Genomic DNA, 18,887 nt, shown 5'->3' on the forward strand with positions numbered 1-18,887 from the left:
TCGTTCTTTTCACCAGTTAAAATATATTTACTCCGACTGCCCGTGACATTCTCTTGCACACACTTTCTGTGATGTGTGTCCTTCTCTTCCTTTTTCCATCCGTCTCCCGGTATGTGAAATACTAAGGTATGATATAATCATAAACAATGTAAACTTGATGAATGGTAGAACCCTACAGCTGCATAAAAACGAAGGTGATTAAAAACATTGTTTTTTGTTCTAATAACTTATCTTAAAAACAGCCAAATTTCAGAATCTGTTCTAAGCTCAGACATACCCGAAACGACTTGGAACTTTTTGATGCTTAGTCTCGAGAATGAAACAAAGGACGTCGAAGCCTGTTATCTCGCCGTGATGAATCAAATCATTGCCAAAAACGGTATTTCACCTCAAAGGTTGACGGACTATTGTATGGTGAGTTATCTTCTAAAAAGTAATTCCCTTCAACCCAATTCATATATTTTTTTAATCTACAGAACAAGGCGCCCACCAAACTAGAGGAAGCCTTCGAAGTCTCCGTCAAACTTATCCAGGCGCAGCTGCAGCAGAAGCTCGGTCACGACGTTACACTTCAATCGATTCTCATTTCCGATTACGCTCATCGATCGGTTGTAGTTTGGGTTGAGCAAAGATGCTAAATTCAAGCAGGTAAGTTAGCTTTTCTTTACCGAGGAGATTATTTTCAATGGTTTTACGTTATTTCTTCGTCTATTTCTAGCAAACAAATTTACTGAACCGATAAGCTGGACTGCATTACTAAATTTCGTGTTCATTCCCCAATGAAAATGCTGATAATTTCGTTAGTTCCAACGCAAGTTTTATAAAAAGAAAACTTATAAACTAAATAAAACGATCGCATTTAATAATTGAATAAATAATATTATCTTTAAGAGATAATAAAATGAATCCTCTCCTTTTTTATTTTTGATGGAAAAAAGATAATTAGAAGATAAGCTGTAGCGTCAGCAATACTTAAAAAAAATGATAAGATAACGATAGCATATATCTTTTAGGTGCCTTCAGCTACATTTTGAATCTAGAAAAAAGCAAAAAAAAATGAATGGTTACTCTACTTAACGACCGGTTCGCTGTATCGTAGAGTGCGTCCAAACGATTCCATTCCATGAAAAAAAGACTAGTTTAATCGTACATGAATAATCCAAAACTATACAGCTAATCTTTCGTGTGTCTGGGGAAGAAGATAATGGAAATCGTTATTGTATGATACCGATTCATGCGGGTTTTCCATCATGTGCTTTGCGTTCAGTTCGATCAGAAATCATCAACCGTTATTTTCTACACTTGTTGTTGTTGATGTTTGTGCTCGGTAGCCAGGCAGCTGATGTCGATTTTTCAATCTTTTGGATGAAAAATACTCATTAAAACCATATATCAGCGTGTTTAGTATGGTTATTAACTTAAAATCATAGTTTAGATTCTTCTGTATCGATGTATCAGAAAATGTATTTTTCATTAATTTTCGTTGCTCGGTAACACTTTACTGAAAATGGCTTAAAATTTACAAAGAAATGAAAAAAACTGGTAGTATTTTACAGCCTTTTAATGTTGCAGTTTCTTGAATACACGAGTGGCGCGTATAAGCCGGGAAACCGAGTAGGCTGCGGCCGTGAACGACGGGTGTGATTTTTTTTCGCTGCCAATTTTAACTCCTGGAGAAAAATTCATTTTTTCTTGTCATTTGTACTGAAAATTTGTTCAAATGTTAGAGATTCTCAATCTGTTTTCAAAAACCCCCGGAACGATTACCACGACGTTAAGAGTAGACAGTAGTGTCCTCTGTAACCAATGAAATCAGTATCAGCAATGCTTCGGGAAGTAACATCAACGCTTCGCAACAGGCCAGTTTATTATTAGCTGACCAAAAGGGCTAGCTACAACAGCCCTCGAATTCCTGATCAAGCCACGGGGATTCTGGTGAGGATGTGCCTCATGCGGCCTTTTTTGGTTGGCTAGCAGAGCACAATTACGAAGAACCTCGGGTCGACTTTGACGAAGGGGTGACACTAATCAAGAAGTCCAAAATACCGTGTAGTGTGTACCCGAAGAGGTGGTCGGCCAACAGGAAATGCTACTGCGGGATGTCTAGGGGCTCGAAGATCGTACGTGGTGAACCGGGTGGCAATGGTGGTGCCGAACCTTCAATTTCGGAATTCGTTGAACTTTTACAGGTCCCAAAAGTTGCTGAGCAATTGCTGTTGCTCGCAAGGTGGGTGTTGTTGGTCACTAGCCGTTTCTCAAACCCTTTCACACGTTGGTCAACCCCCGATAAGTGCAAGAAGAGCGTTTGTTGGCAAATGGCGGATTTGGCTGCAGGCTTGCCCATCCCTGTCTTTTAAAAATTCCCGCAAATTATCCCTTTCAACATGTATCCTTTTCAAATGAAAAAGAGGTAAGATGTAAAAAGTGTTTTATTTTTTTTTTTTCATATGTTCAAAATAGCTTAACTCTATTATGGGGTTCAGCGGGGGGTTGGACAGGACATCAAACGATCGGAAGACTGATATACAATGGATTGTGGGTTCAAGCCAGCCGGAGTATCTCGACAAATTTAGAATCATGAGAAGGATACTTAAGAACCTTTTCAGAATTCTTCATTTGTTTCGAACAGTTGGAAGAGAGTGAAATGAGTCAAACCTGTCCCAAGCCAGTGGTAACGGACCTCTTGGTTGTGCTGCAATTATTGTTGATGAGTTAAGCATGAACAATATTTGAATATGCGATCGAGACTTCCCGTACCGCCTGGGTCGAAAGACCTATCAGCCACTGGTGAATTTTCAAACATACATACATACACGAGTGGCGCATATTAGCCATATGAGCCGTTATATCAACTTTCCCCCTTACAGAATTATAAGATATGGACAAATTTGGAGTAACCGTGAGGAGCAGTAAAAAATTTCTACAAATGCTTTAACATTTAAATTTGAAAAGTATTATCTCCTTCCAACATGAGAATGTGGTTTCAGGTTTTATTTGAAATTTGAATTAAAAAAAAATTAAATTAAGTTTTCAAATTTCAATACCATTGTGCCACTGTGAAAGGTGAATTGTCTGAGATGGACCTTGCTACCTCTCTCGGTAAAGGCGTTCATTTTTGTTTTTTGTTACCACTCGTTTCGTGCATTTGCCCTCAGCTAATAAGCAAAGCTTTCACTCCATGCGTTCTGATTTATTCGTTTTAATTAATTTAAGAAATCTTAGGATTGGGTCATGGGAATCGACTGAGACTTTTTACTTCGAAATACGCACCAACAGCTTTTGTATGAGTTTTTGGATGTCCATAGAAAGCTTGGAAGAAAGTCCTTTTAGTATTTTTGATAAAGAACATAAAAGCTTTTAAAAAATCCTTTTTTTAAATTAATGTTTATGTAATGTTAATAATTACTTTTTATGCTGATTCTTGAATGCATAATGAAAAAACTTGAATCGTTTGGATAAAAATAATATTCCTACGTAAAAATAGTGCTTTTTAGTTTCGAATATGCATAAAGAATTGTTCATGAGATTCCAAATAGTATAAAATCCCTCTTATAGCGCATTTTGTTCTCCATCCAATCAATTTAAAACTATTCATGTTTGACCGAATAACATGATGAATATAACCAAAAAGGTACTGCACAAATTTGGCTGAACTCCTCCAAACACGGTTAGTACGATTTGAAACCATGATTAATCCAAATCCGCCAGACAGAGCGCCTCCCCACCAACATCTGCCGACATGATAAATGATTCACTCCTCCTGGGGAACGCGCTGGATGGATGCGTGGGAGTTATTCGCAGCAAAGCGTTAAATTTAATTAGACCTTTTTTTTATTTTCACCAAACACGAATTCGTTGAACAAAAAATGGAAGAGAGAACACAACGCAGTCCATCAGTCGACATCCGCGAGGCACAGTCACTACAAGTCAAGAAAAATATCAAGTCGGAAACAAAAGAAAATTAATTATGAAAAGGATAATAACTTTGCCTCCGCATCTTTAATCTTTTCCAGATAATTAAAAAATTATAATTAGATAGAATGAGATGCACTAGTAAGAGCGAGAGTGAGCGCAAGGAGAGTTGAAAAATTAACAACAAAAAACTACTACCGAAAGAGTGAATTTCACGTATATGCTAGCTGCAATCCGTGACCTCCTCATCCCCCCTTTCAGTTGGTTTTTTGATGCAACGCGCCTTGCCCAAATGGTGGTCCCGGCAGGTTTAGTCAGTTGCGAGCGAGAGCTTTGATATAATTGGAAGGTCTAATTTTCATTTTTCATCCTTTCTGAGTGAGTTGATGAAATCTGCAACAAAACGTACAATGCAGCTTTTCATCATCGGATGTTGCCCGGCGGAAAAATGAGGAAAAAGACGGAAAACATCAGACCTGGAGCGAGCAGCCAAGACGAATGGAAACGCAGAATAGGAAGTGGGAAGCTGGACGTGGGCTCAGGGATGTGTTAAGGATTTAGGCTAGAGTACCCAACTGAAGCATTATTACCAAACTCCCAAAGGCTCCGAATTGCTTTGTTTTGATTTTTTTTTTCGAAAAATGTGTCAAGTTCCTCAGAACTTCTGCTTACAAAACAGCAAAAAGGTACTCATTTAAATGCTAAAAAAACTTTTTAATTCAAACTATAAAATCTTGCGTAATGCATCCCGATTAGGAGAGCATATCAAAATTACTACTCAAACCCATCTCAATGCGATATTATTATCTTATTCAGATATATGTACATAGCTTTGATATCAAAATCGTCGTTAAGGCTGTTTAAAGAAAAAAATATATCTCATTTGATACAAACAGTTATTTTCCTGCCTAAGTTTGCTTGTTTGGAAAGCTTTTAATGGGACTCCGAAGCTCTCAGCAAAGCAGGGGACAATGCCACCACCTTGGATACAAAAGTTCTTAGATCTAAAAACATTGCGTGAAAGCAAGATTAAAATTTTTGTCTTTTTTTGGTGGTCAATATCCTATCTGATTGAGTTATAATCTTGATATAATATGCTTTCCAGGCCCGTGCGAAGGATCCGTCCATGGGGGGGGGGGGGGGGGGGGGTTTCGAAAGTCAAATTTAGCTGGAAATTATAATAGTACCAGAAATACACAATAAAAAAGGAAATTTATTTCTTAAACCGTTTTCCTACGTATGAGCATCACACAAACTCAAAAAAAACTTATCTGCTACGATTCAAAATAAATCAGAATCGAAGTTATTAACCGGTAATTTATCAATAAATAATTAGAAATTAAATGAAATGAACAAATTTCTAATAAATTCAGAGTTTAAATCTTTGGACACAAGAGTCAGTTCTAACAAATACTTCATATATTAATCTATTCTTCATATTGATCGAAAAATTCCTCTATTTTATCTTGAATTTGAAATTACATTTAATCACGATTTAAAATATGAATTTTCCCAATAACCGTTTTGAACTTAAGAGAATTTATTAAAAACACATATGTAGATGATGTTTTAATTGAATTTTTACGAAAAAGAAAATATTCAAATTCATTGAAAGAGTGCCAGAGACGAAAATTAGAAATAAATTTTTTTTATATTCAAATTCTTTCAGTTATCAAAATAAAAAGCTTCAAATTTAAAATTTAAAATATATCTTATTTTGGTGAAAAAAAGACTATCAAAATATCTCATCTTAATATAGCTTTGTTTTTCTCTGCTGATCGGGTGTATATTATTATGGGCGGGTGTTTATATTATTAAAAAAGGCAGCTAGTTTTCAGCAAATCAGCCATTTTTTGGAAAACTCAGAGAGTTGAATGTTAGCCAAAATTCTCGACGTTTCATGCAATTCTAATTAATTTGGCACCAAAATTAAACCTTCGATTTTCCGAATTTCCTTTGGTGATTTTTTAAATTTTTAAGTCGGTTTTTGTCTAAAGAATTTATTCGAGATAACAAAAAACGAAATTTCGACGTTTTAAGTCATTTGGCATCAAAATCAATACTGCGATTTCCCGAATTTTCATTGGTCCCACCTTTTGAGGTACACGGAAAAAATATATGGATTTATCAGTTAAATTGCGCGTCTACAGGAACATAAATATGGTTGTTTGGTTCTGACTCGAAAATTCGATCAAGCCAACCGTCAGATTATACGATGCCACGACAGAATAAATGGTTGATTTAGCGATCACATCGATGCTTAAAATCCAACAAGAGTTTTCAGTTAATCATTTGTATGGCTGGCTGTTTGTACCGTAAACGCTGCTTCCTGTGAACGTGGGACATCGTAGATTCAGATTATATATGAAATTTATTTTAGCAGGTAAAGGGTGTGATACGGTCAAAATTTGGTCAAGGGAAAACACGTGTAAATCGGTGAAATCGTTTATTTAAAAAATCAAATTAAATTTCTTTTTCAAGTTTAATTAGTATAAAATTCAGGAACAATATTCAGTTGGGCTTCCGCTTTTCCAAATCCGAATTGCCGGGCCTTACGCTTAACTCCAGCCATCAGATTTTGTACAGCCACCTTGTCCACCTTCTTCGCCGCAGAAAACCAGTTTGCCTTGAACTGCTGCTCGTCCTTAGCAGTTTTTTTGGTCTTCTTTAGGTTCCGCTTGACAGTAGCCCAGTATTTCTCAGTTGGGCGGAGCTCTAGCGTGTTGGGAGGGTTCTTGTCCTTGGGAACCTCCTGTACGTTGTTGGCGGCGTACCACTCCATGGCCTTTTTACCATAATGACAAATCCGGCCAAAACAGTACGGAACAACCGTGTTTCTTCAGGAAAGACAGCAGACGTTTATTCAAACACTCTTTCACGTAAAATTCTTGGTTGACAGTCCCAGAAGCTATAAAAATGCTGCTTTTCAAGCCACAGGTACAGATGGCTTGCCAAACCAGATATTTTTTCGCAAACTTTGACAGTTTCATGTGCTTGAAAATATCTGCTACCCGATCAGGAGAGCATATCAAAATAATAACGCAAACGTATCTCACCAAGATGTTTACATCTGATTCAGTTATAATTAGGTACTCTAAATTTTGGATTTTAAGTTTCTCCAATCTGAATTATTTCTTATTCTGATTGACAGACTTGAATGGCGTTGAGCTTGAATCGAGAATTGAATGGTGTTGAGCTCATTTTCAATGATTAAGATTTTTTTCGGATTGTCCTAAAATAAAATGATTATATCATATTTTGATATACGTGCAACTTTTTATGAAACACGGACATCGAAGTCAACGGCCCAAACCGTGCATTAATGAGTTTCGCTCAACAGATCCATAAAATTTAATCCAGTTTTTCGGAAACCAAAAATGGAGCATTGTTTTAGCATATAATGTGGTGTATTGACATTCTACAAGAAATTTTTCTCGAAGCACTCATATCTTGATAAGTTATAATTTTGATGGGTTTTGTTCTGTACAATATCAAACTATGCTATCTGAATGAGATATAATCTTCAAAGGAGCATATCTAAAATTGATATAATTTAGCTATGATCGCATAGATTTTTTGATATAATTTGAGATATTTTAACATCCCACGAGTACTGAATAATAACTCATTTAGAAAGGAAAAAATTAGTATCAAAGTATCTCATCTTGATATAATTTAGTTTTTCCCATCTGGTCGGGTACCTTTCCCCTTTCTTTTGCCGTATAAAACTCCTGTCCCGGAAGCTGCTTGTAGTCGGCTTTGACGTAGGTTTCGTCGTCCATTACCACGCAGTCAAACTTCGTCAGCATCCTCGCCTCTAGGATCGCGCTTTGTCCGTCGTATTTTGTTTATCATCGCGGTAACATGTAACGGTTGATTTGGCAACTTTTAGCGATTTTGCCAGCTTTGCGTACGAGTAGCTCGGATTTTCGCGATGCGCGAGCAAAATTTTGATACGCTGCTCTTCTTCCTTGGACGGCATTTTGACAACTGAATAGTGAATTCCAAAATCAAAATAGGAGCAACATTCTACAAACACACACCTTCAAAATGAGGGGTGTTCAGGTTTTTAAATGCAAAATTGAAAGAAATGCGTCAAGTTGATATTGACCAAATTTTGACCGTATCACCCTTTATTAGAAAATAAAAAGGAACTCAATAAAAGAAATCAAATCATTTACCTTTCCGCTTTCTGCATACTTTCGACTATTTCCGAAAAAAAAAACCAAAAGTCTCCTTCTGCTACTTTTGTTCTTCTATTTTCTAATTTAAATAAACTTATGGTAGAGAAGAAGAATCAGAATGGGGGTAGGCTTAATAGCGGCACGTTATCCAAACATACGGGAAAATTGTGCCTAGTTTATGTAATATCAGTGACATTGTAGAACTAACTATCAGAATATTTTAAGTTGACTTTAAGAAATAGCCAAATCTGCTGTTGTTGCTGTTGGACTTGATAATATTCCCATTAAATTGGTAAACATTATTTTGCCATTTATTTTACCTGTTTTGTCACATCTTTTTAACACAATTATCGATACTTCAAACTATCCAGATAAGTAGAAAAAAGTGAAGGTTATTCCTATTCCAAAGAAAAGTAATTCCACTGATATTACGAATCTTAGGCCCATCAGCATTTAAAGCTCGATTTCTTAAATTTTTGAAGAGTTATTAAAACAGCACATTATGCAATATTTGGATGAAAACAATTTCCTGACACATTATCAATAAGGTTTTTTATCATTCCACAGTACCGAGACTGCACTAATGAATGTACACAATAACATCGCTAAATCGATTGACCCAAAAGGTATAACTATAATGTTACTAATTGGTTTTGCCAAAGCTTTTGGTAAAGTTTCTCACTCTGGACTGATTAACAAGTTCATAACACAGTTTTACTTCTCAAAGACTGCTGCTGTTCTTCTAAAATCTTATTTGCAAGGAAGGTTCCAAGCTGTATCAATGGATAATGTTTTTTCATCTTCATCACTTTTCAACAACTGTAAGATATCATTTTACGATCATGTTGAAAACCTAGGAATCATTTTCGAAAGTAATCTTTTTTGGAACCGTTTTATTTCAGCTCAGTGTGTAAAAATCTATGGCTTTTTGAAGAAACTAAATTTAACTACTAAATATTTAGATGTCCATACGAAACTGAAACTTTTCAAATGTTCCAATATATCTTTTATTCATTTATGGTTTATATTCTTATTCTAATGCAGCTTCTTATGCTTTAAACAGCCTTAAACGCCTGTTGTAGGTATGTTTTAATCTTTCAAGATATGATCGTGTGACACACTTCCAAAGTAAATTAATTGGTTGTCCTTCTGATCGATTTAATCATTACAGAACGTGTTTATCCATATACAGAATACTTAAAACTAGTAAACCATCTTATCTACGAGCTATTCTATTATCATTAAATGATTCTCGCACCAACTGCCTTGATGTTCCGGTACACAACTCATCGTACATGAATAAATCGTTCTTCGTTAGAGGTATAGTTGTCTGGAATTCTTTACCTATTTTAATAAAATTAGCACTTCCGGAATCAGGTTTCAAAAGGAGGCTACTGTCAAGCTTAGCAAGTTAGGGAAAAATCATCAATAAAGTTAGTTAGTTTCAGATTTTTGTAAGGTCGGTTTTCAAAATTCGATCATGCATTTTTTTCCATACATCCATTGCCACCCTAATGTATATCGATTATTATTATTATTATTATTAACATTTATCAAAGACCCTTTAACGATTGTCTTTCGGGTCAAATTATGTATATCGATGATTCCCACATTTTAGTTGGTGTTAATAATGTCATCTACAGCTTTTATTTTTATAGCAGGACTTCTTAAAGGGCATTCGTATTTTAGGTTATCTACAACGATACTTGGGCTTTTATTTTCAGGACTTACTGTGAACTATCATTGGAAAATAGTTATAACTAACTCTTAAAAACACTTAAATTGTCAAATTATCTCCAAAATACATTTTAGCACCATCTGACACATTTGAACAAAATATTTTTCGAAATTTCTCAAACAAGCTGCTTTACATTGTTTTTAAATTCTTAAAGCTCAATATTTATAACCATATGTCCATGCACAGATTTTATAACAGCCTTTTGGGTTTTTGGGTCCAATAATAACTGTGCAAATTTGGCGGCTCTGGGACATTAAAAGTTGTCAAATTCTTAAGTCCACTAAATTTTAGCAATTACTATAGCGCTCAAAAAAAAAATCCTAACCGATTGATACTTTTAAATCCAAAACTTCAAAAATTCAAAGAAAAAATTTTTTTTTAAAAGAATTTCACCAAAGCATGAAAAATAGTACAATAAGATGAATTTTATCAAATTGAAATTTTGAATAATGAATGTTTTTAAAATGTCATTGCCAAGTCACCATAAACATCTCAGCACATTCGTTCCTTAAGCGACTCTGGCAGCACGTGGAAAAATAAAACATGAAAAAACGTCCAAGAAAAGTGCTTTTTACCAAAAGAGGACCCACATCTTCTCATGCCACTGACAACACACTGAAGAACAGACTGCATCGAGAGCGAAAGGAGTTGGAAATTAAAAAACAAAAAGTTTTCAGCTCTACGATGTTTAATTAGCTAAAGTTAATTAATTTTTTGCGAAAAAAAAGATATTTGACTTTTTTTTTCTCTCGCTGCCAACACGTTTGCAGCAAGCCAGCTCATTCTCATTCCATATTTTTGCGATCCTTTTCCTGAAGGAAAGTCAACCGACCGCTTTTCCCCCTATCAGAACCATGCTAAGCTTTGGTCCGCCGTTTACGCCCTTGTCCACCATTGGAGACATTTTTCACAATTAATTAATCTAAATCTTGCTATTCTTTCTCTTCTGATCTCTTTTCTTCCACACCATGTCTCACTACCGATTCGGTTCTCAACAAACAGCCAGCCGGAGAAAATCTCATCGGTGGTGTCAGCGGTGGACGTATGCCGGCAGCCGTTAATCGACCTGCATACGTAGCAGACAAACTGGGCCTCTCCCAACAACAACAACAAGGACCCCAACAGTTACAACAGCCACCCACATCGGCAGCTTCCAATCAGCAAACACACCACCCCCAGCAATCGCCACAGCAACAATCGGTAGCACAACAACCGGGTAATCATCTGCAAAACTCAAACTCGCAGCAATTACAACAACCGCAGCAGCAGCATCATCATCCCAGCAATCTAGGGCCGCACCGGGACGACGGGTCCAGCGGCTATGGGAGTCCCGATTCGGAAACCTTCGAGACGCCCTCCTCCCAATGACGACCGGTGCCCTGATTCTGTGAGGCGAGCGCCTCGATTACCTAGCAGCATCAGCACCAGTTCCATCCCAACGCCCGATTGCTGACGCCGCTGCTGCTCAGAAGACGAGTGGTGCGATAGCTTTTCGTTAGGTCCTACCGTACGAAGGTGAAAGCCTTCCGCATTCCGATCCCAAAGGCAACGGAGCCAATCCAGAAGCAATGCATAGTTAGTTTTTTTTAGATGATTCGTTAACTTATGGAAAATATATAATGGAATGGCTGAATGGAACTATGATTTTCAAATTCATTGACTATCTTTTGGAATCAAAAAAGTTTATTTTTCTTTTAAGAATAACTGCATTCATTTTATCGGCTTTGGTTGGGTTTTCTATAGAGTAAGGACTCTTTTTTATATTTGTCTTTGATTAGGACGTATCTGAGATCAGTAATATTAGGGAATAAGTTCACAGCGTTTTTAGATTTTGTTGTGTTGACAAAGAATGGTTCACTTTTTTTAAAGCGAAAACATTCATTCGACAGATTTCAATCTGCTCTACAAAACTATGCTGGATTTTAAAAATATTCAGTTTTTATTAGTTAAGGGGCTTAGAAATTAAAAATTCAGGAAGCGTAATTCACCGTTTTTGACAGCTGCTGATTTTGGCATTTCATCAAGGTCAACAAGCAGAACGGGACGTTTTCGGCGGGAATAAAACCGAAAATGTGTAGTTTGGTTGGCGTTAGGTCTGGGAATACGGTGGATGCTTAAAAAGATCCCATTCGATATTATGAATTGCGTCCTTCGACGACAAATGCAAAATTGCGATTTGCGTTGTCATGAAAGAGTACGGCTCGACAATTTCAAGCGCTATTTGGGCTAGTCGTCAAAAGCCGCAATACAGGAGCTGGAATGGGAAGTCTTTAGGTTTCCACCGTATTCCTAAACCTAACACAAATCAAACAACCAATTTTCCGCGCTCCACCCGCTGAAAACGTCCCGGGTTGCTTCCTGACCTTGATGAAATGCCAAAATCTGCAGCTGTCGAATACGGTGAATTTGGTCTCCTGAATTTATAACTTCTTCTTGTGGAGCAGATTAAAATCTATCGAATAAATGTTTTCGTTTTGCCAAAAAGCGAGCCATTCGTTGTGGAGACAACAAAATCTAAAACCGCTACGAATTTCTTCCCCAACCTAATAGCACCTAATAGATACCAAATTTCAGGATCTCTAGATTGACTTGGAGTGAAAATCTCGTTATAGTTTAAATTGAATCATAAGTAGCGGGAATGAATTAATGCCATGTTTTTTTGTAAAATCGATATGACACAATTCATGATACTCAAATCAAGCCTGGGTACATTTCAAAGATTGTGTTCTCGAAGTCCCCACGAAAAAAGAAATGAATTGTGTTCTTCTTTTAGAAACTATAGCTCATATCATCTTTCGGTATTGGAAGTACTTGAGTAAAATCACATCTAGTTCGATGAACTTATAGAAAATCAAAGTATGTATGTATGTATGTATGTATGGTTCCCCCATGCATCGGTAGCAAGGTCTAGCCTATATCTGTGTGGCTTGGCCTTCGAATTACTTCTCAGGCTTCCACGGCTGATGGTTCGTCGAGAGAAGGCATCCAACCTTCAGAGACCTACAATGGTTGGCAATCCACTCCGCTTGCAATAGTCTCTTCAGATTAACCCCAGAACAATTCCCTTTGAAATATATAATTATTTATACAATGAAACACATCTTACCTGTCGGCTACTTATGGGATTCGAACCCAAAAGTTTTTTTCTTGCCGATACCGGGAATCGAACCCAGTACGCATGGGTTACCAGACTCGCACCAGCTTATCCACTAGACCACATCAGCGCTATGAAATTATAAAAAATCAAAGTATACACAAAATTGAGAAAAAAAGTTTTTTCTTTCACTTTTGCTAAAATAATCTGCATATAAGATTTCAGCTTGATAGGACCATATTTGGAAATATTGAAAACTAAAAGTCGAACACGAAATTATTGCGACACCGAAAATGTCATGCTAATTTTCTAAAAATGTTTAGAATCAAATCAAAATTTAAGGGTAGTTTTATACAAATATTTACTTCAAAAATGAAAAGAAAAGTTAATCGATGGAGCCTTCAGTTTAAAATTTAATACATTTTTGCTTGATGCCCTCCATCAAAATCTTTACAGTGTCATCCGATACCAGTTTCTCAGTTTTTCCATTTTCTTAACATGTCCTTCTTGCCTTGGCTGTCTTCTTGCTCTTCCGAAGTTCCCGCTTCATTATTGCCCAGTACTGCTCTATCGTACGCAGCTCCGGACAGTTTGTCGGGTTCATGTCCCTTGGAACAAAATGGACAGAATTGGCCTCATACCACTCCAGGACACTTTGAGAATAGTGGCATGATGCCAAATCTGGACAAAATAGCGAAGCTTCGTCGTGATGTTGCAAGAACGGCAAAAGGCGCTTCTCGAGGCACTCAGATTTGTAGATCTCGCCATTTACTGTGCCCTTCGTCACGAAAGCCTCACTCCTGAATCCGCCCATATTTTGTCAGCTTCTTCTCGTAGAACTTCCGTGCCCGAGTTTTAGCCGTCGAGCTCATCGCGGTTTGGGAAGTTCTGTACCTTTTATGTATGTAGTCCAGCTCTCTTCTTTGCATTCTGGACGTAGCTCTGCAACATGCAGATCATTTTAGCCAAATCTCGGCTTGAGACGTTGGGATTTGCTTTGATCATCCGCTTCACCTTTCCCTCCGTCTTTTTGTTCTCCGGTTCCGGTTTTTTTCCTGCTCCTTTACCGTTGTCCAACGTCAACCGCTCCTGGAACCACTCCAACACTCTGGAGACGGTTGAATGGTGAATGCTCAACATTTTTTCCCAACTGCCGGTGCGACAGGTCAGGAAATTCCAAGTGTTCGGAAAGAATTTGTTCTCTCGACTCGCGTTGGTTCACCTCCATTTTCGTTGAATCGAAAAACACGACTTCGAGTTTGACAGCATGTAAACAATACACATCAATAAGAAAGTGTGCAAATTTTGGTTGATTTTTACACAATGGTAAAAAAAAATTATGCCCTGTTGAATAAAGATATGAAATATGATGAAAATGAGCGAGAAGAATTTAATTTAGAAGCGTTTTCATAACAAACTGAATTTTTGTTCAACACGGGCCATCAACAAAGAAGTGGTAGATACAGATATACTTGGATCTACCTCCACACATTTGTAGGCCAAACGTGGTTGGCCCTACAAACAGTTTTTTTTTATTTATTAGCCAAATCAGTCTATAAAACAAGAACATGGCATCATAACATAGATGAAGGTTGAAATTTGGTATGCGATGAAAATGCTTTTCGCTCATTTTCATCAGCTTTCAATTCTTCTAACTTTCTATCCGTCTATTAAAAAAATCATAATCTTTAAATACTCCTACTTAAAACTAAAATAAACTTATTAACGATAAACTAATTTTCAGAATCCCAAATTCAAGAACAGTCAGAACTGAGGATGAAGTATATAATTTCGAATCATAAACCGCTACTCCAATAAGATTATTTTGAAATTCTGAAATCTTATAAAGTGAAGATTGTTCGTATCGGTTAAAAAAAACTCAAAATTTGTGCTGGTTATAAATTAGCGAGAATAATTTCCACATTTTTTTTGTATTAAATATTTTCACTATTCTCATCTCTTAATTATTACCCCCCCCCCCCCCCCCCCCCCCCCTTTTCTAATCCAAAGTTAGGAAAAAAACCCACGGAACATAAAAACTTTATGGTTAAATATCTTAATAAAACGGTTTGTAAATAAAAGAAAACCCTTAAATTTTTAGTTTTATCTGATTTATTTACAACCTTAAATCAATAACAAAAGTTTTTGTCGAAAGAAAACTGATTATGCCCTGCTGGGATTGGACTCCATTCTGACGTGTCTTCGGTTATAAATTTTTGTATTGAACAAAAATGAACAGAACATCTTGTATACATATTTTAAAAAAAAGAAAAACGCAAGCAGCAAAACAGGTTATTTGGAAACCGTTTAAAATCAAAGATATTAAAGTACTATACTGTTTATCTCATAGCATTAAGCCTAACAACTTGTTGATTTATTTTCACTTGAGCACTGTAAATATGGTAGCACTGAAATAAAATATGCATCGATAGGTGAAACCAACCGAGAGTGAACATTGAAATATGCAGTGAACCTGGAAAGGAAACGAATTAATGTAGCCAATCGGTAAATCCATGCAAATAAAATGTGAGATTTAATTAATTATTTAAGAAAAATAACACAAGACACAATTTCAATACATATCTCTCTACGTTTTACCATATTATTGACAGAAAAAAAAGAGCAGTAACTACTAAACCAGTACCAACTGGTCAAAACCCTCGCTCGTTTTTATGTTTTATCAAAATCGCATGGATCATATTAAAGTTTCTCCTCATCTTCATTTACTCAATTGAGCGCCATAAATGTTATCAATAAAAAAAACGACATCCAAATGTAGTAGGTAAAGCCCAATTTAAAAAGTATACAAAATCGCAAAAATCAAGATAAACTTTCTATGTTTCCACATGCACGCACATCTTTGGAAGTTCGATAATCTGTTATGTTCAAATATAAAACGAGCGAATAGAATGTTGACTACAGAGTAAACTGTGAATGTTGTTGACAAAATGGTAAACAAAATCATCAGCAAACAATCGAATATACGCATTATTTGTAAACCGAGACAGCAAGAATTAATGCACACACAAAAAAACTTTGTAAATAAGACTTTTTTCTTGAACATGCAGGTGCATAATAAAAAAAAAATATAACGACTTCTCTTTTTACTTCTGGTTTCCGAAATCGTCCCCGTATTAAATAGAAATGTATTTTCTGGTTTTAGCAATACTTTATTACACATGTAATACTGGCCCCGAAAGTTATACACAAAATTAATTTAAAGGTATTTGCATACACCCGAGACCGTATTGGAAAACTAAAATATCATTGGTTCGGCATCAAATCATTCGAGTTTCTGACAACCCGTCGTCGATCGCGAAGGATGGCTCAGAATTTTAAGTTGCTTCAAATCCATCGGTCTCAGTCTAGCGTAAACGAGCTTAAAACTATTGTGTTAGATGAATTGCTCACTGTTCCTCAGAACTCATCGTGCCGTGTAAGAGCCTCTCCGAAATCGGTTGCCTGGGATCCCACAAACAGATCGTATTTTTCTATAATCTCTTCTTTTGTTAGCTTTTCATCCGCATCGGAATCCGCCTCGTAGATAAGATGCCGCGCCTCTGCTTCGGCGTGATCGAAATCAGCCGGAATAATCCAATCCCTCACCTCTTGGCTGTCCATGAAACCGTCCTTGTTTTTGTCGCTGGAAAGAAAAAATCAGGATAAATTATCACTTGAAAAATCTTATGCCATGAAATAATGCTCCTTACATAAAATCGATTAAGATTCAGAATTCTGATCCGTATTCAGAGCGCAGAATCCATATTTTAAATTCATATACTGACTTTAGAATTCAGATTCTGACTTCCGATTAAGAGTTCAGATTCAGATTTCTGATCCGTATTCAGAGCGCAGAATTCAGATTCAGAATTCAGATACTGACTTTAGAATTCAACTTCAGACTTCAGATTCAGAATTCAGATTCAGAATTCAGATTCAGAATTCAGATTCAGAATTCAGATTCAGATTTCAGATTCAGAATTCAGATTCAGAATTCAGATTCAGAATTCAGATTCAGAATTCAGATTCAGAATTCAGATTCAGAATTCAGATTCAGAATTCAGATTCAGAATTCAGATTCAGAATTCAGATTCAGAATTCAGATTCAGAATTCAGATTCAGAATTCAGATTCAGAATTCAGATTCAGAATTCAGATTCAGAATTCAGATTCAGAATTCAGATTCAGAATTCAGATTCCGAATTCAGATTCCGAATCCAGATTCAGAATTCAGATTCAGAATTCAGATTCAGAATTCAGATTCAGAATTCAGATTCAGAATTCAGATTCAGAATTCAGATTCAGAATTCAGATTCAGAATTCAGATTCAGAATTCAGATTCAGAATTCAGATTCAGAATTCAGATTCAGAATTCAGATTCAGAATTCAGATTCAGAATTCAGATTCAGAATTCAGATTCAGAATTCAGATTCAGAATTCAGATTCAGAATTCAGATTCAGAATTCAGATTCAGAATTCAGATTCAGAATTCAGATTCAGAATTCAGATTCAGAAATCAGATTCAGAATTCAAAATTCAGATTCAGAATTCAGGGGCGGGATTATGGAACTCGAAACAATCGAGTTTTGTTCGATTCGATCAACTTTGGCATTACCGATCTCGATTCGAATGGAACGTTTCGAGATGATCTACTACCCGATTTACTCGAAATCTAATACGTTAAAATTTAGAACTCGAACGAGATTCGTAATACTGATTCTAATTCGATTCGAGTTCAACTCGAAACGGGTAACTCGAATCGAATAGGATTCATAATTTCACCCCAGATTCAGAATTCAGATTCAGAATTCAGATTCAAGATTCAGATTCAGAATTCAGATTCAGAATTCAGATTCAGAATTCAGATTCAGAATTCAGATTCAAAATTCAGATTCAGAATTCAGATTCAGAATTCAGATTCAGAATTCAGATTCAGAATTCAGATTCAGAATTCAGATTCAGAATTCAGATTCAGAATTCAGATTCAGAATTCAGATTCAGAATTCAGATTCAGAATTCAGATTCAGAATTCAGATTCAGAATTCAGATTCAGAATTCAGATTCAGAATTCAGATTCAGAATTCAGATTCAGAATTCAGATTCAGAATTCAGATTCAGAATTCAGATTCAGAATTCAGATTCAGAATTCAGATTCAGAATTCAGATTCAAGATTCAGATTCAGAATTCAGATTCAGAAATCAGATTCGGGATTCAGATTCAGAATTCAGATTCGGAATTCAGATTCAGAATTCCGATTCCGAATTCAGATTCAGATTCAGAATTCAGATTCAGAATTCAAAATTCAGATTCAAAATTCAGATTCAAAATTCATTTTCAGAATTCAGATTCAGATTTCCGAATTCAGATTTAGAGTTCAGATTCAGAATTCAGATTCAGATTCAGAATTCAGATTCAGAATTCAGATTCAGAATTCAGAATTCAGATTCAGAATTCAGATTCAGAATTCAGATTCAGAATTCAGATTCAGAATTCAGATTCAGAATTCAGATTCAGAATTCAGATTCAGAATTCAGATTCAGAATTCAGATTCAGAATTCAGATTCAGAATTCAGATTCAGAATTCAGATTCAGAATTCAGATTCAGAATTCAGATTCAGAATTCAGATTCAGAATTCAGATTCAGAATTCAGATTCAGAATTCAGATTCAGAATTCAGATTCAGAATTCAGATTCAGGATTCAGAATTCAGATTCAGAATGCAGATTCAGAATTCAGATTCAGAATTCAGATTCAGAATTCAGATTCAGAATTCAGATTCAGAATTCAGATTCAGAATTCAGATTCAGAATTCAGATTCAGAATTCAGATTCCCAGACAGGCTGGTTACCCTTGCCAAGACTAATGCGGTTTATTTTTTACTCCGATTTTTTGCCGGTTTCTGGATGACTAGATTCAGATTTAGAATCCAAATTCAGAGTTTACTTTGTATTTCGATTCA

General features: G+C 36.1%; 2 protein-coding genes and 1 long non-coding RNA gene across 9 annotated transcripts in view; 2 read left to right on the forward strand and 1 right to left on the reverse strand.

Moving 5' to 3' along the window:
- The window catches only part of LOC129748938 (LIM/homeobox protein Lhx9-like), a 425,064-nt gene extending 410,164 nt beyond the window's left edge, over window positions 1-14,900 (forward strand). For all 4 annotated transcript variants that reach the window (XM_055743748.1, XM_055743751.1, XM_055743749.1 and 1 more), the window contains one exon: window positions 10,837-14,900. In XM_055743748.1, the coding sequence (XP_055599723.1) occupies window positions 10,837-11,202 (366 nt within the window). In that variant the 3' untranslated portion in view covers window positions 11,203-14,900. The remainder of the gene's footprint in view (window positions 1-10,836) is intronic.
- On the forward strand, window positions 258-750 carry LOC129748939 (uncharacterized). The gene is made up of 3 exons (XR_008737875.1): window positions 258-414; window positions 477-648; window positions 719-750. It is a non-coding gene; the product is annotated as an uncharacterized LOC129748939 (long non-coding RNA).
- Window positions 14,901-16,077: 1,177 nt separating the features above from the next.
- The window catches only part of LOC129748942 (calumenin), a 29,745-nt gene continuing 26,935 nt past the window's right edge, over window positions 16,078-18,887 (reverse strand). For all 4 annotated transcript variants that reach the window (XM_055743752.1, XM_055743753.1, XM_055743754.1 and 1 more), the window contains exon 4: window positions 16,078-16,571. In XM_055743752.1, coding sequence (XP_055599727.1) covers window positions 16,346-16,571 — 226 coding nt within the window. In that variant the 3' untranslated portion in view covers window positions 16,078-16,345. The remainder of the gene's footprint in view (window positions 16,572-18,887) is intronic.

This window comes from Uranotaenia lowii, chromosome 2 (assembly GCF_029784155.1).
Source record: "Uranotaenia lowii strain MFRU-FL chromosome 2, ASM2978415v1, whole genome shotgun sequence".
Taxonomy (NCBI): domain Eukaryota; kingdom Metazoa; phylum Arthropoda; class Insecta; order Diptera; family Culicidae; genus Uranotaenia; species Uranotaenia lowii.